Genomic DNA, 25,748 nt, shown 5'->3' with positions numbered 1-25,748 from the left:
AAAATCTACACTCGTCATGAAGTTTGAAATAATTACAGGCAAGAAGAATATAAGACTAAACCCTAAAGTATACAGAGATTTGACACAAACGTCGTGCAAAATTATATTCTCAAATTCTGATATCTCAATATCGTGCAAATCACATAATCAGCACCTGCGATTGTCACTGTCATTGTACACATAGTTTGTATTTTCTTGTTCCTTTCATTTTTAAGTTGTGAGGTAACCTTTCAGACCACCCTTTTTGTTTTGTTATGACTATTATAATATTTTTGAATATGAAATATTGCTTTTGACAGATTTCAGCTGTGACGTCGCAGAAATAAACCATTCAAAAAATAGAATCCCTGTTGCTCATCGTGTGGTTAGGACAAAAACTATGACAATAAACACTGAATAAATAAATACTGCAGCTCAAAGTCCAGTTTTCAGTGCGTTTGCGCAACCACATGCGCTAAAATGTATATCTACAGTTGCTCAGGACCAAAAGAGTGTCTTATTTCATGTTTCAGTGCCGGACAATGAAATTAATAAGAATTCATTATTTATATTCAAAGTCTTCCTTACACGGAAAATTCGGATTGTACATCTGCCATTTGCAAAACTAATGACGTTAACAAAAGTTAATTAAAGTCAGGAGTAGGCAAACCTGGCATCCAATAAATTAAATGAGATTTGAGGTGTGGGTAAGAGCTACTTTGACTTGTAAAAAGCACTCATACATTTTGAGTTTGCTATTTACAACATCATCAGCATCTGATGATGTGGACCATGCTTTGCAAAAAAGAGAATTCAGAAGACCTACAATCAAGAATTGTTGCTTTGCATATACCTGGAAAGGGTTACAAAGTTATCTTGAATAGCATAGATATTCATTTGAACATGCACCACTACATATAGTGTAAAATGGGCATCGCATACCAACATGAAAACGGAGCATCATGATTTGGGACTGCTTTGCTGCTTCCGGGCCTGGACCACTTGTCATCATCAAGGGATAAATGTATTCCCAAGATAATCAAGATAATCTACTGGATAATGTCAGGGTGGTTCTGCACCAGCTGAAGCTCAGTAAAAGTTGTGTGATGCAGCAGGACAATGACCATAAGCATAGAAGTACATCCACTACAGAATAGCTTATGAAAAAGAAAATCCACCTTTTGGAGTGACCTAGTCAAAAACCAGACCTTAACCAAATAAAGCTGTGGAATGATCTCGAGAGCCGTTCACACCAGACATCCTAAGAATATGGCTGAGCTGAAGCAGTTCTTTAAGGAAGACTGGTCCCAAAATTCCTTTAGAATGTTGTGCAGGTCCAAACCGCTGTTTCCGGAAACACTTGGTTGAGGATATTGCTGCCGATAGAGGATTGGCCAGTTATTCAATTAAAGGGATCAATTACTTTTTCCACAGCACAGTGAATGTTTAATGGAATGTGTTTAATAAAGACATGAAAGATTATCATTGTTTGTGTGTTGTTAGTGTACGCATATTGTGTTTGTCTATACTTGTAACTTTGATAAAGATGAGATCACATTGTATCACCAATTAATGCAGAATACCAGCTAATTCCAAAGGGTTCACATACATTTTCTTGCCACTTTAACATTGTTACTAGTATTTTTTTTATAATAAGTTCAGATTTATATCAGCTTGCATGCTTGCAGGACAAAAGGGTGACCTGTTGTCATCATAGCAGTTGACTCAGAGCTGAAGCAGTGATATATGGGCATAAAAAGGTTCAAGCTGTTCTTCTAAAGGCCATAGCTTGGCAAAATATGCATTCTGAATTATTGACATCATCTTTTTATGAATGTACATAATATTACAGCTTCAAAAAGCTGCTGATCAACAAAAATGATCCTGCAATGAGAACGTGGAAGTGCAAGTAAGCCTTGGAAATGTGTATAAAATATGGTTCTATACCTTATAAAATGAGCCTGAAATATCACATACTAAAGTAAAATATGGATTTCAGATTAATATAAACTAGGAAAAATTAGAAAAAGAAATGATTCGTAGTTATTGTGGATGGGATAAGAATGCTGCACACACAGTGTCTGCTTTATGACAGTAGGCAATCTATCAAGAGATCCTTATCATTAGTCTGGCCTTTGTGGATTTTTAAGTGAATTACTAAATATATATTTTTTGTGCTCTTGAAGCAAGACTGTGTTCAAATTGAGTTGAAATGAACATAAGATTGCAGTTGTGCTGTCGCTGTGGGTTAAGCTGTGTACTTGCTTTTGCTGAAGTCAAAGAATTAGTTGTAGAAAGCATGAAACAGTTTTGCTTTTTCATCATTCATCCTTAGATTGTCTTTATATCAGTTATCATTTTTGTTTCTCTCTAAGGATTTTTGAAGGGGCAAGTGAAAGACAATTTTACTTGCATGACCGGACAAGCAGACTGATTAAAATGTCAAGAATAAAAAATAACCAGAGTATTTGTGATGGTCTATGCCTGTGTCACTTATTATAGAGTTCATATTCTTATTCTGCTGTTGAAATTAAGATCACATAATTTTATAATTCACTAGCAATCTAGTAACAGCTGCGCCCTGTTTGATTGACAGGTGGCATATATGTGTGTGCTCTGTTTTGGGGAGTAATGGAATACATGTAATTGGAATACGTATTTAAAATATAAAATATAACTGTATTCCACCACATTTACAATTTAAATCATTGGTAATTCAAATACAGTTATATTCAAAAAGTATTTTGATTACTGAAGAGATTACTTCGTATGTTATTTTCATTTGTTTAATTTAATATTTAGTCCTTTCAGATGAAAAACATTTCTGTATATAAATGATGCGATCTAAAGTGCATTTCAACAGCGGTAAAACATTTTCTTATGATGTGTTACATTCATATGAGCGTAAGTAAAGAGAAGTAAATTTGGAGCAGAAGAAATAGAAATAAACCTTGTGTAAATTGTTAGCTTTACGCTAAGCTAAAATACTATTTCTAGCCATTTTACATGCACATGTTACCAGACACAATCATATTTTTTTTTTATCAAAACAATTCACGTTAGATGATAATACATTTTGTTGTACAATTTTTGTTGTGATGATGTACAGCTGTTAGTCTTCCCGCTAGAACTACGCTGCGCTTCGATTTACTGACCTTGAGTAATCTAATGAAATATGTTACAAATTACATCTTACAGCATGTATTCTGTTATCTGTAGTGGTATACATTTCAAAAGTAACCCTCCCAACCCTGTGTGTGCTTAATATATATTTCATAATTCCGCCAAAATACCCGTCTTGGTGAGGTATTAATGTAAACACAGAGAGTGATATCTAAAGTGAACGTAAACAGCGAGGGAAAAAAAGCAGATATGTATTAAAATGTCGGATTTTAAAGTATAAATGTTAGCTAATAGACATGCTGCCATCTACTGTGTAATTATAATAATCAAACAAGTATAAAAAGAAAACAATCACCGCTCTTGACTGCGTAACTTTAGTAGAATTAAAAAGTATTAATGTATTATAATCATACAGTAAATATCAGTAGTTTTTTGTTGCAGTTCATTCTGAATGTTTACTTGAATACTTGAAACTGCTGTTAAAATCATTTAAAGCTGTTAAAAAAATCACTGAATTTTCTTAATTTCTATTTTTTGTTCTATTATTTTTAATCTGTTCATTGCTGTTTTTATTGTTTGTTACAAGACTGTTTACTAGTCTTGAATAATTACTTAAGAACTTGAAAACATTCTTCCATAATTAACATATTAGTTAAAGTTATTATTTGTTGTGGTTTTGAATCTGGAATTGAGAATCATCAAATTCCACAACCGACTACTGAAATGTTGGTATTGTGATAATGTATAGCCTTTATTGTACATGGTAGATCTTGCTGCAATAATCTGATGAAAAAGTAGATCTCATTCCATAGAACTAAGAGCATCCCTGATGTAAATGATGGCGATGGAGGCTTACCTGTATTTGACTACCATACGTAACATAAAATTATTATCATATGACAACAGCCTCCTCCCCTACCCAGAGCAGTTTACATTTCTGTCACAGAGAATTGAGTTGATTGCATAGGTAGACTATTAGGTTGGGCATCGGTCATAATTTTACAAAAAATATACAATAGAAACTTTGACATGTTACTTGACCATGTAACTTAAATGTCCTTTTTTAGTTTTACTTTTTTACTCTGACAAGTGAATGACAAATTTATAAGCACATGACAATGCTTAATGTCGAGCCCTATAAACTATATTAAAAATATGCTTATCCGATTTATAACCTATCATGAATTGACCTATTTAATGGCCTTGGGCAGTGCCTCAGGTCTAGGGTCTTAGCTAGCCCCTCCACAATTAGCCATGTATAAAGTATGATTAATATTAACCATTAGAAATAATCGGATATTTGAAATAGCACTGTCAGCTCGGATTTGAATGTGTGTATGGGCCTTACAGAATTAGTGCCAGGCTAATGAAAAGTAATGACTCGTTTTGCTGCGCTTATTCAATCGAGCTCCCCTACAAATGAAGGAGGAAGGAAATTCCATCAGCCCTTTGCACAGAATTTCTTTCAATGCAGCACTTTTTTTCATTTATTAGTCATCAAAATGAATGTACCATCAAATGACACACCCAAGGCCTCATTGCTTATTGTCTGTTGCCAGTCTTCGCATGAAAAAAACGTGTGAGGGAATGTTCACACAAAATGTTTCTGAGTTTAAAGGAATAGTTCACAGAAAAATTGTATGTCATAATTTACTCACCCTTATGCCATCCCAAACCTGTATGATTTTCTGTCTCGTGCGGAACAAAAAAAAATATTATTGCACAAAACAAAACATTCCCTCTACAAATCGCCATTGGCAAGTAAATCCCTATATTTGGTTGCAAGACTTTAGACGACATGTAAGTGTAATGCAACTGAAAACTAAATTAGATATTTAGCGAACCAGGAAGGGGGTATCTTCACATATTTTTAGTATTCATATTTATGTATATATGACTTTACGTGTATGTGAGTGTATATTTGATTCCACATTTAACTTTTCATCTTTTTAATCACATTTTAGCTTTTTAAATTTGCCAATTTCAATTTCTTTCAATTTATACAGTATATCATAAAATTGCATTAAAATAATGATACAAGCTATCGTCATGGTTTGAAATTTCATACACATTTTTAACACTAAATGTTCAAGGTTGGAACTTAATACTGAAAATAGAATTCCACAAATAGCTTCTAAGTTGTACTATATCAAAAGGACTGTTAAAATATTTTAGAGTTTATGATTGTCCCTTTAAATATTTAGATATTTACACATTTATTACACTTACTACATTACTACATTTTGTTACCTGTTTGTTTGTATATATATTTCTTACGAGTTACAAGTATTTACATTAGGTCTACATTTATATTTTTTAAGGAGCGCTAAAATGGTCTTTTTAAGACTACCGGCAGTTCCACAAGTGTTTACGGCTGGGTGAACATTAACGAGAGATGAGTCACAAATTTTGTACAATATTTGTGCAATGTGTGATTAGATATAATGTTTCTTTTTACATTTTGATCAACAACTGACTGTAAACAACAGAAAGGATTTTAGAAAAGACATTATGAAAATGGAGTGCATTGATCTCATCTTAGGACACACATTACACGGAGTCAAATCTAAGTTTACTCTCATAATGTGTATTGACTTACATGTACAAACATTTATTGTACAAGTTCTTAAATGAAAATCTACAAGCTCTCGAGTTTTACAACATTTTTTACCTTGCAATAGGCATCCAACAGGCTTGTTACACTGGTCTGTAGTTATGCTGTAAATCGGAGAATGTCGTGAACAGTCCATGGAAAAGTTTATGCTAAATCAGAGTTGACGTTGTTAAATGCAATGTAAAGGTATGTCATGTCATGGCTCAACAAAAGTGATGGTGACACAGCGATCCACATCAACTCAAGACCCACTGCAGCCAATAATGTAAATTTCCATTGAGTGTGCACTCATGAGACACAACATGCATTGAAAGGATCTCTAAGGATCTTCTTCACAACTACACAATTCAATCACTGGTGAAAAAACGAAAATGCATCACCCAGTGGCTAATAACAGACATTTTTCAGTCGCATAGCGTGAAATTTGGTCGCTTATGCAAGTTATTGACTCACAATGTAGAGGACTGTTATATAGAGAAGATGGACCATGAGATTTTGTGTGTGTGTGTGTGTGTGTGTGTGTGTGTGTGTGTGTGTGTGTGTGTGTGTGTGTGTTTGTGTGTCGCATACGAAAGAAAGTTATTGGTTTGAAACAACATGAGGCTGAATTAATAATGACTTTTCATTTTTGGGTGAACTATTCCTTTAAAAAAGCTAAACAGTACACAATATAGGACAGGACAATTTAATGGAAAAAAAATATTAAATATAGCAACGATGGAATGTGGTAACACGTTTAAATCTGCCTTGGACAGATTGACCAACTCGATTGAAAATGTAATCATTGTAGGTCAGTGATAGACTTATATGCAATGATATGGAAATAAAACAAACAATATATTAACTTCAAAAGCCACTTTTTTTAATGTATATTTCATCATTTACTAATCTGCAACAATAATGTAATGTTTAGTCAGCATATCATGTGATGAATTCAGTTAAATTGAACTAAAATACAATATAAGTACATTGTTGGAGAGGTCATTTCAATAATATCAGATTTTAGCTGAGATTACCACTATAAGACAAATTATTTTAGAGTTGTCCTCCATGCATTTTACCTCTCTAGTCTATAGGCTGTACAACATTACATTGTGTGAACAAGTGGGTTGCCAGATTGGCTGGGGTTAATCCGCATGGCAGGAGACTAGTGAGGCTTGGGCAGCGGCAGTTGTCGTACCATGTGTATCAAAGTGATAATCGGTTGGCCACTGGCTCACTCCACCCAGTAGGGTTATTATCCTCCTCTGCCTGTGTCTGATTAGAGTGATTGAAAATAAAAGAGCTGTACTGTGAAAAAGGATTAATGTTCAACTAGGCTGTAATACTGCACCCCACTGATGTATTTGGCATTTAAAAAACATTTTGTGATAAGCACTAGTCAGGGTGGTAATGGAAAACCTGGAAATATCTGGGAATTTAAAAATTGTAATGTCCAGGCCTGGGAAAGTCATGAAAATGAATGAAAGTCAGGGAATGGAATAATCATGAAAAAGTCATAGGTATTCCGATGCCAGTGTCTAGAGAGTAGTGTACCTATGGATGTATTTTAAGGCCTACCTTCAAACTCTGTGCCTCTTTGCTTGACATCATGGTAAAATCAATAGAAATCAGCCAAGACCTCAGAAAAAGAATTGTGGACCTTCACAAGTCTGGTTCATCCTTGAGAGAAATTTTCAAACAGCTGAAGGTACTAAGTTTATCTGTACAAGCAATAGTAAGTAAGTATGGGACCATGCAGCCATCATACCACTCAGAAAGGAGACACATTCTGTCTCCTAGAGATGAATGTAGTTTGGTGCGAAAAGTGCAAATCAATCCCAGAACTAGGGATGCACCGAAATTTCGGCCGGCGAAAATTTTCGGCCGAAAATGGCACTTTCGGTTTTGGGCCGAAAGATAAAAAGGCCGAAAATATGAGCCGAAAATACCTCCTCGCCCTGCCCCTCAGTGCCCAGATTTCACTCTGGATCGATCTAGCCCTTATCACAGCGCTACCAAACAAAGGCCGATCATGTCAGCGGTGTGGAAATTCTTCAAAGTTTCTGATAAGGACATCACATTTGCGATCTGCAGTGTTTATTCAGCAGAAATGTCAAGATATATATATACACAGAGTACAGCAAGAGATTCTACATGAAAGTGTCACAACTAGCGCAGCTACAACACAACTTGAGGCGTATCTAGCGGAACTACCCGTTGCCAAAAGCGACAATCCCCTTGACTACGGTCGCATAAACAAAGACCGCTTTCCTTTGCTTGCGCGGATTGCGCACAGGTATTTATCTGCCCAAGCACCAGCACAGAGAGTGAGAGACTGTTCAGTGCAGCATCTCATGTTCTTGATGAGCTTTCTGACAGGAGAGACTGTCAGAAAATGTAGCAACTTTTGTTCTTGAAGAGAAACCTGTCGCTTGTACTTAAATAGACAGCGGTCCAATTTGATGTGTATAGCAATTACATTACACTTGAGGATACATCTGTTGTTTACAGTTGAGGTTGGATTTAGTTCAATTACTGCTGTTTTGCACTGTTGTTTTGCACAATAATGTTCACTTAAAGTGTACATATGTTTACATACACAGAATAGAGCACTGATCTATATATATAATTATATATTATAGTTATATATAGATCAGTGGAATAGAGGCCCTCTGCCATTCTGTGTTCTGCCTTTTGTTTTAATTAAAATTACTGTTGCATATTTAAACTTTTTGACAGATGTTAGCTAAGTTCATTACTTGACTGTTGTTTTTCATATAATAGTTTTCTAAAACTTTACATTATTTGGATAATTGTTAATAAAATTTGATTTTTACAGAACTGAAAGAAGAAGAATATTTAATATAGTTTTAATATATTTTTTTGTCCAATTTTGGTGTTACTTTCAATAAAAGTGTGATTTATTTTATTGGTTTGTAGTTTTTCAATTCAGATTCATTAAATTTTATGAAATTAATGAAAAAATATAAAATTAATACAATTATACACACCATTTTTTTTTTTTTTAAATAGGTAAAGATTTCGGTTTCGGTTTTCGGCCAAGTGCATCCTGGATTTTCGGTTTCGGTTTCGGCCCAGAATTGTCATTTCAGTGCATCCCTACCCAGAACAGCAAAAGACCTTGTGAAGATTCTGGAGTATCTATATCCACAGTAAAATGAGTCCTATATCGACATAACCTGAAAAGCTGGTCAGCAAGGAAGAAGCCACTGCTCCAAAACCACCATAAAAAAATCCAGACTACAGTTTGCAAGTGTACATGGGGACAAAATGTTTTGGAGAAATTTCCTCTGGTCTAATGAAACAAAAATGTAACTGTTTGGCCATACTAGCCATTGTTATGTTTGGATGAAAAAGGGTGAGGCTTGCAAGCTGAAGAACACCATCCCAACCATGAAGCATGGGGTTGGCAGCATCATGTTGTGGGGGTGCTTTGCTGCAGGAGGGACTGGTGCACTTCACAAAATAGATGGCATCATGAGGAAGGAAAATTATGTGGATATATTGAAGCAACATCTCAAGACATCATCCGGGAAGTTAAAGCTTGGTCGGTTAAATGGGTCTTCCAAATGGACAATGACCCCAAGCATCCCTTCAAAGTTGTGGCAAAATAGCTTAAGGACAACAATGTCACAAAGCCCTGACCTCAGTCCGATAGAAAATTTGTGTGCATACCTGAAAAAGCGTGTGCGAGCAAGGAGGCCTACAAACCTGACTCTGTTACACCAGTTCTGTCTGGAGGAATGGGTCAAAATTCCAGCATATTATTGTGAGAAGCTTGTTGAAGTCTACCCAAAATGTTTGACCCAAGCTATATAAATTAAAGGCAATGCTACCAAATGCTAGCAAAGTGTATGTAAACATCCAACCTACTGGGAGTGTGATGAAAGAAATAAAAGCTGAAATAAATCATCCTCTCTACTATTATTCTGACATTTCACAATCTTAAAATAGTTATCCTAACTGACCTAAGACAGGGAATGTTTTCTACGATTAAAAACTGAGTTTAAATGTATTTGTCTAGGTGTATGTAAACTTCTGACTTAAACTGTAAATAGAATGCTTTGACAGAATGGTTATTGCTGGAGAGCTGAAAGTATCCCCTCAATCTTCATCGCACCTGTGTATTGTTTTCTATTCTATTTCATCCTAAATCCAAAACCAGACTTTACAAACCCATAATAAACAAATGTATCTGCTCCCCAGGAATAAAACAGTCTAAAACATCTTTATTATGCCTTTATGTCTGTTTTCATTATCGTTGGCGGCTGTTGTGAATGACTTTCGATCAGCCTGTGTTCATTACAGTGTTTATTCCCATAACTATGACTCTAAATTTAAATTTGCTCTGTAGTAATGTATTATATGTAAATTTTTGTAATGTGATTGAGCGCAAATGTTGAGCAGTGGAGCACAGTCCACTGTAACCACTCATGTGTATCCGTTTTAACATCCTTGTTTGTTGGAGACTTTTTTTTTTACCTATCCATATAATATAATTATAGTAAGTGACTTGTCATTGTTGTACTTAAAGTTTTACAAAAGAGAAATTAACTTAAATTGACTACCTTTAATTAGCCGGACTGTAACAGTGCTTAATTATATCAGGCAGCATCATAAATCTTATTTTCTCACAAGGGGGAAGGGACTGCGGGAACTGCTAGCAGACATTACAAAATGAAATGAAATATATTTTATCATCCCAAAGGAAATTATATCTTGAAATCATGGTGCTGTAAACATTCACAAAATATTGTCTACTTCAAATCAAATTAAATGAGCAGTAAATGGAAGCGCAGCGTAGTTCTAGAAGTTTGCATACATTAAGTTAACTTTGCCTTTAAGCAGCTTGTAAATTTCCAGAAAATGATGTCATGCCTAATTTAGCTTCTGATAGGCTAATGGGAGTCAATTGGAGGTGTACCTGTGGATGTATTTTAAGGCCTACCTTCAAACTCAGTGCCTCTTTGCTTGGCATCATGGGAAAATCAAAAGAAATCAGCCAAAACCTCAGACATATTTTGGGGCCTGTAAGTAAGTATACACTCACCTAAAGGATTATTAGGAACACCATACTAATACTGTGTTTGACCCCCTTTCGCCTTCAGAACTGCTTTAATTCTACGTGGCATTGATTCAACAAGGTGCTGAAAGCTTTCTTTAGAAATGTTGGCCCATATTGATAGGATAGCATCTTGCAGTTGATGGAGATTTGTGGGATGCACATCCAGGGCACGAAGCTCCCTTTCCACCACATCCCAAAGATGCTCTATTGGGTTGAGATCTGGTGACTGTGGGGGCCATTTTAGTACAGTGAACTCATTGTCATTTTCAAGAAACCAATTTGAAATGATTCGAGCTTTGTGACATGGTGCATTATCCTGCTGGAAGTAGCCATCAGAGGATGGGTACATGGTGGCCATAAAGGGATGGACATGGTCAGAAACAATGCTCAGGTAGGCCGTGGCATTTAAACGATGCCCAATTGGCACTAAGGGGCCTAAAGTGTGCAAGAAAACATCCCCCACACCATTACACCACCACCACCAGCCTGCACAGTGGTAACAAGGCATGATGGATCCATGTTCTCATTCTGTTTACGCCAAATTCTGACTCTACCATCTGAATGTCTCAACAGAAATCGAGACTCATCAGACCAGGCAACATTTTTCCAGTCTTCAACTGTCCAATTTTGGTGAGCTCTTGCAAATTGTAGCCTCTTTTTCCTATTTGTAGTGGAGATGAGTGGTACCCGGTGGGGTCTTCTGCTGTTGTAGCCCATCCGCCTCAAGGTTGTGCATGTTGTGGCTTCACAAATGCTTTGCTGCATACCTCGGTTGTAGCAGTGGTTATGTCAGGCAAAGTTGCTCTTCTATCAGCTTGAATCAGTCGGCCCATTCTCCTCTGACCTCTAGCATCAACAAGGCATTTTCGCCCACAGGACTGCCGCATACTGGATGTTTTTCCCTTTTCACACCATTCTTTGTAAACCCTAGAAATGGTTGTGCGTGAAAATCCCAGTAACTGAGCAGATTGTGAAATACTCAGACCGGCCCGTCTGGCACCAACAACCATGCCACGCTCAAAATGTCTTAAATCACCTTTCTATCCCATTCCGACATTCAGTTTGGAGTTCAGGAGATTGTCTTGACCAGGACCACACCCCTAAATGCATTGAAGCAACTGCCATGTGATTGGTTGATTAGATAATTGCATTAATGAGAAATTGAACAGGTGTTCCTAATAATCCTTTAGGTGAGTGTATATATCCACAGTAAAACGAGTCCTATATTGACATAAACTGAAAGGCTGCTCAGCAAGGAAGAAGGCACTGCTCCAAAACCACCATAAAAAAGATCTCAAAACATCAGCCAGGAAGTTTAAGCTCAGTCACAAATGGGTCTTTCAGATGAGCAATGACCCCAAGCATACCTCAAAAGTTGTGGCAAAATGACGTAAGGACAACAAAGTCAAGGTATTGGAGTGGCTATTACAAAGCCAAATAATTTAAAGGCAGTGCTACCAAATGATAACAAAGTGTATGTAAACATCCGACCTACTGGGAGCTGAAATAAATCATTCTCTCTACTATTATTCTGACATTTCACATTCTTAAAATAAAGTAGTGATCCTTTCTGAACTAAGACAGGGAATGTTTTCTACGATTAAATGTCAGACTCAGGAACTGTGAAATCATATGAGTTTAAATATATTTGGCTAAGGTGTATGTAAACTTCTGACTTCAACTGCAGTCTTCACAAGGTCCTTTGCTGTTGTTCTGTCATTGATTTGCACCTTTCGCACCAAACTACCTTCATCCTTGGAGACATAATGCATCTCCTTCCTGAGCAGTATGATGGCTGCATGGTCCCATGGTGTATATACTTGCATACTATTGTTTGTACAGATGAACATGGTATCTTCAGGCATTTGGAAATTGCTGCCAAGGATAAACCAGACTTGTGGAGGTCCACAATTTCTTTTCTGAGGTCTTGGCTGATTTCTTTTGATTTTAGCAGGATGTCAAGCAAAGAGGCACTGAGTTTGAAGGTAGGCCTTAAAATACATCCACAGTTACACCTCCAATTGACTCCAATTAGCCTATCAGAAGCTAAATTAGGCTTGACATAATTTTCTGGAATTTTAAAAGCTGCTTAAAGGCACAGTTAACTGTGTCGGCTGCACGTAGCCCTCCCCAACGCCCCCAGAAGAGATGTCATATACAGACCATAGATTCCCCGTACCCCAGAGGTGGGGAATAGGTGCTACAGGACCCACAAGGGGGCCTGTCCGAAATTGACGAACGGCGCCTTCAATGTGATTGCTGCCCAGGCACATGAGGCAGCGTCTGTGGCCGTCGGTCTTGGAGAGAAATCAACCGCATCCAGGAACTACACAGGGGCGGAAGGGCATCTTGAAAAAGACGCGTCCTAAAAAGGACGTTCAATTCCCGCTGTGTTTTGGTCTTTTAAGAGTGGAAAACTCAAACTCTTTTAGAGGAAATAAAACTCTTTTAGGATGAGAACACTCTTTTAAGCATTGAAAAGCGTTGTCGAAGCACCCAGGGGCGTGGACTGCACAGCGTGCAGAGAGAGAGAACGACAGCTGGAAATACGCAATAGATCCAACAGCAGTGCTTCTTGCTGATAGAGTTGAGTGAATCATTGGTGATCTCAGCTTTGCTGATGCACAACCGTTCGGCTACGAAGAAAAATTCTTACGGACAGACGCTGCCCTGCTTCCCTTTATACCCGTATGTCCGGGGCGGGGCATGCAAAGTCTGTCTGCCATTTTGACATTGGCCTATTCTCAAGTTCAGAGGTACATTTGGCATCCCAAGAAGACCCCTTCTTTCACTTCATTCGACACAAAGTCGAGTGAGTGACAGAAGGTGAACTATAGTTTGCTAATATGAAATCTGTGGAGTGGTTAAAAAAGAGTTTTAATGACTTAAACCTAAGTGTATGTAAACTTCTGACTTCAGCTGTATCTTCAAAAATATGTCTATTTAAAATCTATACTTTGTTGTTAAGTGTTTTAACATTGATACTTAAAAACTGGCATACTGTTTTACATTTTTTTTTTGTGTCAACACATCTTTGATTGGGAAGACATCGGAAAACTGGTCCAAACAGACCCAAACCTGGATCCCCCTCTAGAGTGGATGAGGCAGTTACACAGCCTCCAGTTTTTTTCATCTAGGAAGGAAACCACAACATGTTGCATTCTATTTCTGAGATACTAACTGCATTGCAGGAAATAATACGGAAAGTTCTGCTTTATTTATTTAATAGAATATGTACTGAAATTCTCTAGACAGTGCTACACTCTTAGAAGAAAAGGTGCCATATAGAACCCTAAAGGATTCTATCGCTCACTTCTTATTTGGAACCCCTAAAAGTTATTATAAAGAACAATGTTTGGTGTTCCTAAAATGCATTTTTTTATTTTTTTAAATGTATATTTTGTTTTATTACCAGAAGAACGTTTAATGGATATGCAAATTGAATATCATACACTATATCACTAAGAAAGTGAAATAACCATGTAAAAGACATTTAAGTATTGTTATGTAAAGCATTTTTAATCGTTTGCATTTAAAACAACACAAGCAGTAATTACGATAATTCATAATGAAATTATGAGAACTGGCTTAATAAATCCACAGGTTTGTAAAAATAAGCTAAAAGTTCATTAGTAGTAATATTATTTATCTAAAAATAATAAAAATTAAATCAATTAACATTAACTATACTGTAAGTTAACAGTATAAACATAAGTAAGATTAATAAACAAAGTACAAATAAATAAAGACAAATTATCAATGAAAAGATGTTAAATGATTTTTCAGTTACAGAATAATTTTGTTGCCACTGTTCTGACAAACTGAGTGAGGTTTTTGGATACATCAAATCAAACAAAACTTCACTTCACTTCAGTCATCTCCATGTCATCAGTTTGATGCAGGCTTTCTGCAATCTCTGAGTGGTGTGGACACAATATGAAAGATCAGGCTGAGGATGGATTTGCTGATCCCTGTAAGTATATGAAACATTTATTAGACCTGCTGTCAGTATGCAAAGCTATTAAAAACAAAGAAATTGGTATGTCTCTAATGTTCTCTTATGTACTATTTAAGATGTACAAAAAAGAAAGAAATAATTTTTTAAAACAAAACAAAAAACACATATCACATGAACAAATCAATACATATATTTAATGAAGATGTGTATACCCAGTGATATTTATTACACTTATTGCAAATCATTATTTGGTTATCCTGAACCATGGGTGGTATGGGGGCCCCTTGTGGCCGCGGGGGACCTATGCAGCCACATATATCATTTAATAGGCAGGGCAAGCACTGATTACTTTGTTAAATGTTTTTTAAAAGTGTTAGAAGATTTTGTTAGAAGAATTTTATAGTGCATGTCAATTTTTAATAGTTATTTTAAGCTAAATATTTCATTGGCTAGAATTAGCTTTTTTGCAAGGACAATCTCTTTAAATTATTAAAGTTAATCTAAGTTATCTTTAAAAGACATCATTTTTAATGGTGAAATGATTAATTGGTCAAAATATGTGGAAATCTTGGACATTGGTACATTTATATTGACACATGTGTGAAAGATTAGCAAGCAATAAAATGCCTCAACATTTTGTGTTGCCTATATTGGTTCGTAATATCTATTTGTAATTCTTGTCATTCGTATAATTCGCTCGTGACATTATCATGTAACTCATACAGATAGAATAATCCTCCTCTGCATGTTTGTGTGGTCTTCAGTCTGTGGGGAATGACCAGATGTCGTAGTGTAAACGTCAGAACCAGCCTCTTTCATCAATAATCCGAAAGACTGCCTTCAGCACGGTCCTATAAGGCCTGTGTAGTGATGTCTGCTTCACAAATTCTTGACGTCACATGGAAGGACATTTGCACTGTCATATGGTGGGTTGTGAGAAAGACACTGATTTTCTAAAAATAGATGGTGTGAAACTAGGCCAGGGCGCAGAACAGGCAGCTGGCACACATGAAGAGAATACTTTTGTTTTATTGCCTTTTGTTTCAACATAATGCTCTTCGGCAGTGTTTCCTGTCCTCACCCAAATACACTTCAGTAGCCCGGTGTACTATTAGATCTGGGAGATCTTAATTCCAGGTTGTGTCAGTCCCCATGACTTTGTGTGCTCAGTTCTTTGAAAATGGCGTTTTAACAGGAATTAAAGGTAAAGTGTGTAATTTATGTGATTCACCTACAAAACTCTCCCTGTTGGTCAGACAAACAGAGAGATTTGCCTTAAACTTGACAATTTGAGAGAAAAAATTTATCTCTTTCATAGCACTAGAGACTTGATAGAGTTAATAGTTTTGTTTCAGTTTAGTATCAAATTTGTCTCGGATGTTTCTCCTAAAATTCCCTATAGTTACTAAAATAGACAGAGCATTGTTAACATACAGTAATATTATAGAGATGTAAAATGAATGTGGATAGCATAGCTCAGATTATTTGGTTTTGGGAGAATTTGATGAGAAATGTTCAAATCTTTGAGTTCATATTGAAATATTTTTCCTATTGACTCCAGACACCAGAAAGTGGCTTATTTGCGAGAAGATGTTGCTGTGTGTTAAGTTCGTCAGAAGGAGGCAGACGAGGAGTGAGGATCTATGTGCAGTTCTTTTAATGAGATGAGCAAAAGGGTGAACAGGATAACTAAAATAAAACAAAACCAGGAACAAACAAAACAACCACAAGGGGAAAACAGAACATAAACATGAAAAACCATAAACGGAGCGTACGGGCAGGATATGAACACTCAGACAATAAAGACATGCACAAACAATGACCGACAGAGACTGAACAAACAATGGGGCTTAAGTACACAGGGATAGTGATGATTAAACGAGTCACAGGTGAGAACAATGAATGACTGCAATGATGAGGGCAGGGAATTATGGGAAGTGTAGTTTTATGACAAAGACTAGTAAAACACGGGGCAGACAACAAGGGAATCATGACACTGTGTTAGTTTTCTTAATTTTCTATTAAGATCTGCAGTGGAATTGCACTTCAGTTGTTGGGTTTTTCTTCTTACATTAAACCCTGGGATTCCCCCAATGAAAAAATATTGGGGGAACTGAGGCGAACGTGAGGAACAGTCAAAATTTTACATTGAAGGTGTGTATAAATGGGTAAAGTTTATAATGTATCTGCCTTTCACACTGTACTCCCTGAAATGTTCAGTTCACTTTGTTGACTTTTATTAGGCTCCATCCTATGACATTTTTTGCTATTCGGTCTATTCACGCACATCCGCATTCATCAAAAATCTGTAAGAACGCTGCTCATGTGTTTATATGGCCATATTAAGCCACATCCTCCGGAGAAACCTGGGTGTGTTAAACTACTTTTTCTTAATCAGTGCTCATGTTTACATGACGTTTCAGAATACTGCTTACTGAAAAATCCTGGAATAAACCGTTTTCTTAAGTTCATGGTCACTGTTGAGATATCTTCTAAAACTCTAGAGAAGACATGTGAGATTAGTTGGGTATTTTTCTTTTTTGCTGTAAAAAGACTTCCATTTAATCTCATTGCTGTCTATGAGAAACTATAGAGATATTAATTATTATTTAGTTTGTGAATATTCTTTGTTATGTGAAGCTTCCATGCCGGCTTTTCGGGATGCTAAAAAAAAAACAGCAATGTTTTGATAGCGCCACATAGCTTTTTTTCATGGAATTGACTTATAAATGACTTACTTTTAGTTGACTCTGCGTATAAAGCTGGATCATAAGTATTTTAACATAAATAAAATACAATCTTCATTCTTGCATCAAGAGGCAAGACTCTATGTGGTGTTCTTTTTTGGTTAGACATCTTCTGTTTCCTCATAATGAGTCCAATGTGAACGATACAACAGCAGTAAACAATGAAAAACTCAAGAGTATCAATAACAATATCTAAGTTTGTATAGAAATTATCTAAGCTTTGTAAGTGGAGATCAGTGGTGGAAGCATCATTAACCAACCACACTGCAGTGTACCAGAGTTAAGTTCTTCTGCTCAGAGGGTAAATCAATAATAAAGGCACTCTGCCTCATCAGTCGCCTACTCATTTTTGGGATGTAATATAAGATAATGCTTAGATGAGGGTATTTTTGTCTACAAAATTGGTTGAAAATGCAAGCTCGATCCTTCTACACAGACAGCAAGTCACTAGTGTTGTGAAAATTACATCTGCTGGAGCAAGGTGAATGATTGCACTGCCTCACCTTGAATTTGATTTGGCTGAAAGCATCAGTCTCATGTGGCAAGGATTTTATTTTTCTCCATGACAGCTTTATGCCACGTGTGTGGTTAATGATGATCCAGCAAACTAAACTGTATCACTTTTTTCATTTTTCCTCTAATGCAGCTTCGCCAAATGTTCGGATCATCCACTCCGGTCACGCATGCAACATTGAGGAGGAGCGCTACACAGAAAGGGTGTACACTATCCGGGAGGGGGAGACTTTGGAGCTGACCTGTTTGGTCTCTGGGCATCCACGGCCACAGGTGAGGTTCTCAATGTTTACTGACCTTTGACCCTTTGATCCTCAACAGAATGTGTAGGGATGCATGCAGAGCTGCAAAGATTGCTCTATTTTGCAAAAGAAGTATATGATAAAACTTGATTGTAAATACATTTAATTAAGAAGTATTCTGCAAGTATCCCATTGCTTCATTTCCTGGGTGAAATGTTCACACTGTACTCCCTGAAATGTTCAGTTCACTTTGTTGACTTTTATTAGGCTCCATCCTATGACATTTTTTGCTATTCGGTCTATTTTATATTATTTGCTTCTATATTATTCTAGCTAAAATACAGTCAGAGAGGTACCATTTTCTGGAATGAAAAGGAAGCAAAATAAAACCAAATAATTAAAAAGAGCTATCCATAATTAATTATATCTAAACACATTCACAGTCATCACTTACCCACTTTAAGGGTGCTACCTAATGTAGGGCTCCAGAATGTATTTGGACCCTTAAGCAACACTTAAAGATGTATGAATTTCATTGCATTATATAATATCAAACCAAGTGTGCTAAAGCGTTTCTCAAAACTAACTTCACTTTTGTAAGCCATTTTTTAGATGACATTGAACCAACTGGTCTGATTTTTCTTTTTCTAAAATCGGTCTTTGCTTCCCAAAAATTCAAAACAACCCCAGAGGCTAAAGCTGTAAGTGTTGATTGTATGGGCATGTGTGAGCTTCATTTCCTGGGTGAAATGTCCACGGAGGGGTGCCTAAAGCAAGTATTGAAGCAAGTTGTTTTCTCCTGTACATGCTGTAATAAAGTGAAGAGGAATGCATATTTTATAAACTGCATGCACTAACCCAAACACCAAACCTAACCTTAACCTTATCGGAGCACACAGTGAAGCACTTGTCACTGATTATGTGAACGCGATTACTTCCTGGTTTCAACACGGGATCCAAATCCGTATCTTCCGCGCTGCTGATGTAACGCACTTCCGGTTGCAGCACAGGGGATGGTAAACACTCTGGAGCCGATGCAATAAAGTCTGATAGGAGATGATGCTTCTGGTATCTCTATTGTTTTATATTAGTTTCTTCTTGTGAAAGATTTTAAGGTCTTCTTGTGATATTTCTCTTTAAAATAAATATTTATGTTTTATCAAATGCAATGACAGTCCTTCATTTTTAAGTTTAACCTTTTTAGAATCACTGTAGTTGAAATTGATTGTAAAATAGAAAATTAATTTGAGTTACATAATCAACTTTACAAGACGATATGTAAAAAGATTGTGATGTTGAAACAGCGGAAAAATTGCATTTGATATTCAATTACTTATCACAACTTTTGCAATATACCTGTATTATATTTTATTATAGAGCCCTAAAGAAAACCATATACTCAGCACTGCCATGTTTCTTACTCAAATAAGTGGCTAGTGTAATGGTGGCCAGCTGATAGATAGCTGTGCAATATGTATAAACCTCACTCACCTGACCTCAAGAGGTGCACTAGTGAATGACGTTAGAGGCAGTAGCCTTTAGCCTCCTTGTTAGCGCATCCGCCTCCCATGCCGGAGATGCCATTATGAGTCCCGTACGGAGCGGGTAGAACAGGAGCGTGTAACTAGCAACAACATTGGACTATAATACTGTAGGCAGATGGTTGTTAATACTCTAGATACTGGAAAACAAAATGTTTTGATTGACAGAATAAGGAGTTATGTTTGATGATACTACAAACCCTAAATCAAGGTTATGCTTCCTAGCCCAAGAGGATGGCACATAATACTGAATAAACCAACATTTTGATTATCACAGAGAGATACCAAAATACATTAGTTTCTGCCTCATGCACTCCTGTATGTATCATTCATCTGATGCGGCTCAGCGGTACTCTCTGTTTCACCCCCTAACTCAAGTGGTCTTAATTCTCTTGATGCACCACTATTCGGCGTATCGTGCAGGGGGCTTATCAGTCCTAAAGCCTGTGTGCGGTTTTAGATAGGCAGCACTCTACACCTCTCATCTCAATCTCAGTGCTGCATTTTCAGTGGAGAGGACGTGCAGTCCCAATAGTGAGTGGAGAAAAGAGATGACCACCAGGGAAATAACTGCATCTGCACGAATGCAGAAGAGCTGATTATTTCTCTAAGGATTGCTGTCAGACCTCAATGTTAGGAAGAGTCCTCAAATCTGAATGTTTGCTAAGAAATTCTCCTTACAGTGTAGTGTCATAGTTTTGAGGTAAACCTTTATTTGCCATTCTACAAACAGTTGGTGTGAGAAGTTCTCTTTTTTTAATGGCTCTCTTTTTTTAACACCTCTTTTGTATCACTAATGTTTTTACAGTAAGCACAACTCATGCTGTGTTGATTACATGTAGTCTTGGGCTCATATTAATAGTGGGATATGTGTTTTCTGTTGGTAGAGGTTCCATTCTAAAAGTCAAAACAGGGAATGAATACAAGGCACATTTCTTGAATAGAGTACATAAGAGGGCCTGAAATGCTTAGAACATGAAGCCAGTTTTGTAAGGATTATAAAATATAACAACGTTTTGCACTAGGTGTAAATAACAACTGTCACACAGCTTGTCTATTTGCACTCCAATAGTCTTGTATAAAAACAGAAATTGAAGACAAACTGCACCCTCAAGAGTTGCTACAGTGGCATACTGTGTAAAGACAATGGTGATTGCTTTTTCTTTTTCATCCGGACAACCCGGGTTCGATTGACACTTTTGCCCCACTTTTCCCCATCCCGTTTCCTGTATCCATTCTTAATATTTCCTTTAATACTATGTATAATAATAAATAAAAATCAGTATAAAGGTTGATTGCCTTGCAGTTATTTGGTAATGGTGACTGTCGGGGAGTTGAGAGAAAGGATTGATCTGTGTAAAATTAACCATGGTTTTACTATAGTAATATTGTAGGAAACAGGTTTTTGCAGAAGCCATAGTTTTAATGCAATCCACCATGGTGTTCATTACGACAGTAATATTGTGTTCATATAGTAACCATATTTAATTTTGTGGTTACTTTGATTTTACAACAAAATATCATGGTGATACTACATTTACTGTAGTAAAACCATGGTAAAATTTTATAAGGTAAGGTTAGGGTGTGGTTTAGGGGAAGGGGCTGGTGCAGGGTGTTTGTTAGACTGTAATTATAAATAATTAACAGACTGCATTGATACTCTATGTTAATAGCATTTATCATTATTTGTGCTTAGTGCAAATAGCCTCCATGTAATAAAAACTAGTGCTGTTAGTTGATTAAAATATCAATTAATCGTGATTAATCCAACACATTCTCACACCCCAACTCGTCACATACGGACGCTCGGGCAGGACCCCTTGGCGTCACTTATTGACGCGCTGGGTGTAGGCCTACCTTTGGCGTCATTTTACGACGCGTCTGGTTCCCTATCAAGAGGTCTCTCCTATTGCGTAAGTAGCTTACGCTATGGGAAAACTCCGTTTCTCGAGAAATATTGAAGTCTTTATGTAAAACGCATTGCAGCTGCACAGCAGACAGTAATGAGCGAGGCAGCGTTCGCGCGCTCAGAGCCCGGCGAAATTAGCATAGCCAGGCTATATAATGGGCACCCCGTCATACGAGTTCCTTTAGATTTAATCTCCTTCAGCGAAGACCTCCTCTACGCTGGATCCTCCGGATTGTTGGAGTCTTTCGCCTGCCGTTGACAAACCTACAGCAGGACTGCTAAGAGGACGCCGGCGCCTTCAGCCGCCTTCGAAGCCTTCTGCTATGCCATCCGGCGCGCATCACTATATCCTTTTTACTAAGCTACTTTGCAAGTGTTCGCCTTTGTGACACTTTTTGTATTTAGTAAAAGAGCAAATTCGAGGCGTTGTTCCAAATGCCTTTGACCTGCGCCTCGTGCAGAGGCCATCACATTATCTGCACTCGCTGCCTGGGACCTGACCACGCAGAAGCTGCTTTCACTCGAGGCGGATGCCCCGAATGTGACTCCCTGGGCCTCAACGAGCAGCGCTCGCTCGCCGCCTTCGCCGCGAAGCGAACCTGCTACCACCGTGCTGCCGTCCCTCTGTTCGAGCAGCGCCAAGAAAAAGCGCCGCTCACGGAGGCCGCCAGAACACGCGGACTTCAGTGGCGTCATGCCGGGCCAGTCCCGCGTGCTTCACTAACACCGAGAACTCCCGCCGCCAGTCCAATTCACGCAGACGGACCAGCACCCCTCCAACAGAGCGGTGGGTCTCATCTCGTTCGGGCGCCAGGGGCGACGGTGAAATGGATGACAGCCTTTCCAATTGGCGCTACATCCGGCGACTGGCGGGCTCGGCCTTCGACCCAGCGCCGTCGACATTAGCGGACACGAGCACGGGCACCAGCACGGTAAGAGAGTTCGCTGAACGCTTCACTGCAACGAGCAAAGCGTGTAAAACATTACCCAGTTCCCTTACAGGCGGCTGGAAATGTCTGTACAGCAGTCAATGGGCCAGTCACAGAACTTCGCTCACCTGCAATCAAATGCCGTTTTAACGGCAACACACAGAAATCACAAGAGTCATTTTCTGCCTGTGTCACTAAGGGTCACGTGTCCACACTAAAGTGCGCACTCCCACATATCAATACTGTCCAAACAGTGCCGAATACTTTCCCAGCTCGAGCTGGACGCCCCATAAATGTAGATCGTGTGCCTATTGTCATGTATGCACCACTACACACAAGCACTGTTCCCACAGTTATAAACACTTCCCCAGTAAAAGCGGGAAATACTATAAAAGTAGCGCGCGTGCCTATTACAATGTATGCACCCCCACCCATAAACACTGTCGTTTCAAACATTTCTCCGGCTCTTGCTGCGAGCATTACGGAGATAGCGCGCGTGCCTGTAATCTCACACGCACCCCTGCACTCAACAAAGCTGCTCAGCGCGCGCCCGCGCCTCTGAGAGCTGTAAGCTCAGTGTTAGCACATTTTCTGCCTGTGTCACTAAGGGGTCACGTGTCCACACTAAAATGCGCACTCCCACAGTTACAAACACTGTATGTATGACCAAAAACACCCGCCCGTGAGCGGAGGCTTTATGTAAGTGGCGGCGTGCCTACTACAGTATATGCACCCCCACCCATAAGCGCTGCCCATACAGTTTCAAACAATTCTCTGGCTCATGTCGCGAGCATCACAGATGTGACGCGCGAGCCAGAAACTCCCGCTAAGAGCGGGAAGCTTTATGAAAGTGGCGGCGTGCCTATTACAATGTATGCACCCCACCTGTAAACACTGTCTATACAGTTTCAAACATTTCTCCGACTGCGAGCATTACGGAGATAGCACGCGTGCCTGTAATCTCACATGCACCCCTGCACTCGGCACTCAACACAGCTGCTTAGCGCGCCAGCGCCTCTGAGAGCTGTAAGCTCAGTGTTAGCACATTTTCTGCCTGTGTTACTAAGGGGTCACGTGTCCACACTAAAGTGCGCATTCCCACAGTTACAAACACTGTATGCATGGCCAAAAACACTCCGCCCATGGCGGAGGCTTTATGAAAGTGGCGGCGTGCCTACTACAGTAGATGCACCCCCACCCATAAGCGCTGCACATACAGTTTCAAACAGTTCTCTGTCTCATGCCGCAAGCATCACAGATGCGACGCGCGAGCCAAGAAACTCCCGCTAAGAGCGTTAAGCTTTATGAAAGTGGCGGCGTGCCTATTATAATGTATGCACCCCCACCTGTAAACACTGTCTATACAGTTTCAAACATTTCTCCAGCTCACGATCGCGAGCATTACGGAGATAGCGTGCGTGCCTGTAAGCTCACACGCACCCCTGCACTCGGCACTCAACACGGCTGCTCAGCGCGCACCTGCGCCTCTGGGAGCTGTAAACTCAGTGTTAGCACAAGGCAATTTGCCGGTGGGGCCCATACGTCACTGCGACACGCCCCAGCCAACATTCAGCCCATATCTGATGCGAGCAAAAGCCTGGGAAAAAATCCCTGACATGCCAAAATGGGTTTTGAACATAATAAAACACGGTTACTCACTTCAATTAGCTCGCAGACCACCCCGCTTTTCAGCGGTGGTCGAGACGAAGTGAGGAAAGATGTGTCACATGTTCTACGCACCGAGGTGCTCGAACTGATAGAGAAGGGCTATAGAAACTGTTCCTCCCTCTATGAGCGAGGCGGGTTTTTACAGCCGCTATTTTCTCGTCCGGAAAAGGACGGTGGCCTCTGCCCCATCCTAGATCTCAGACATCTGAACATAGCTTTTATGATTCGGCTCGTTCAGAATGTTAACAACCAAACATATCCTCGCGCAAGTTCAGCCCGAGGGTTGGTTTCTATCAGTGGATTTGAAAGGCGCTTACTTTCACATTCGATAGAGCCTCATCACAGGCCTTTTCTGAGATTCAGCTTCGAGGGACAGTCATACCAGTACACAGTACTACCATTCGACCTATCATTGGCCCCCGTACATTCACGAAATGTATGGACGCGGCACTTTCCCCTGAGACAGCGGGAAGTCGCGAATACTGAATTACCTCGACGATTGGCTAATCATAGCACAATCAGAGGGTCAGTTAACGACGCACAGATCTTGGATTATCAGCCATCTAGAATGCCTGGGTCTGAGAATCAATTTTGCAAAGAGCGTGCTATCCCCAGCCAGAATATCTCTTCTGGGAATAGTGCTAGACTCAGTGCAGATGACAGCGCGCCTCTCATCAGAGCTGCGCTCTCTGTCGACGCCTTGCAACATCATTCAGAAAGGCAGCGCCCGTCAAACGATTTCAAAGAATGCTCGGTATCATGGCCTCGGCATCAGCTGTACTCCAGCTAGGATTGTTGCACATGTGTCCTCTCCAGCGCTGGCTCAAGAGCCGTGTCCCCACTCACGAGTGGCGCTCGGGCCACTTTTTGATCAGAGCGAATCACGGCTGTATAAAAGCCCTGACGCCCTGGAAAGCCATCAACTGGTATCAAACCGGCGTGAGTCTGGGCGTGAACACGAGGAGAAAAATGATCACGACAGATGCCTCCAAAATAGGATGGGGGGCCCTTTACGAGGGCAGGCCTGTCTCCGGCTTTTGGTCAAACCTGGAAAAGCGCCTACATATAAACTGTCTGGAAATGAAGGCGGTCGCCTTGGCTCTCAGAGCCCTGCTTCCGTACCTGAAAAACGAACACGTCCTGGTCCGAACGGACAACATGACGGTAGTTTCGTATATAAATTGCCAGGGTGGACTTAGGTTGAGCTCCCTGCACTCTATGGAGGGCCCTCCATGCATGGCCCCTCAACGGGTTCCCGAGAACCTTCCCAGTGGAGTTTTGAGAACCATCACTGAGGCGCGAGCACCCTCTATGAGGCGCTTATATGCCCAAAAGTGGAAAGTGTTCAGTGACTGGTGTGATACCAAGAGCTTGAACCCCAAATCGTGTGAGATACCAAGTACGCTCAGAGTATATTTGGAACGTTCTGCCCTGTTCAGACAGACGGAACAATTATT

General features: G+C 39.2%; 1 protein-coding gene across 2 annotated transcripts in view; it reads left to right on the top strand.

The window, feature by feature from the left end:
- Positions 1–25,748, top strand: part of mdga2a (MAM domain containing glycosylphosphatidylinositol anchor 2a) — a 289,188-nt gene that overhangs the window by 61,102 nt on the left and 202,338 nt on the right. For both annotated transcript variants that reach the window (XM_052145122.1, XM_052145121.1), the window contains exon 2: positions 18,136–18,275. In XM_052145122.1, the coding sequence (XP_052001082.1) occupies positions 18,136–18,275 (140 nt within the window). The remainder of the gene's footprint in view (positions 1–18,135; positions 18,276–25,748) is intronic.

The sequence above is a fragment of the Xyrauchen texanus genome, chromosome 16 (genome assembly GCF_025860055.1).
Source record: "Xyrauchen texanus isolate HMW12.3.18 chromosome 16, RBS_HiC_50CHRs, whole genome shotgun sequence".
Taxonomy (NCBI): Eukaryota; Metazoa; Chordata; class Actinopteri; order Cypriniformes; family Catostomidae; genus Xyrauchen; species Xyrauchen texanus.
Note: the sequence above shows the minus strand (reverse complement) of the source record. Positions and strands in the feature narration are given on the sequence as shown.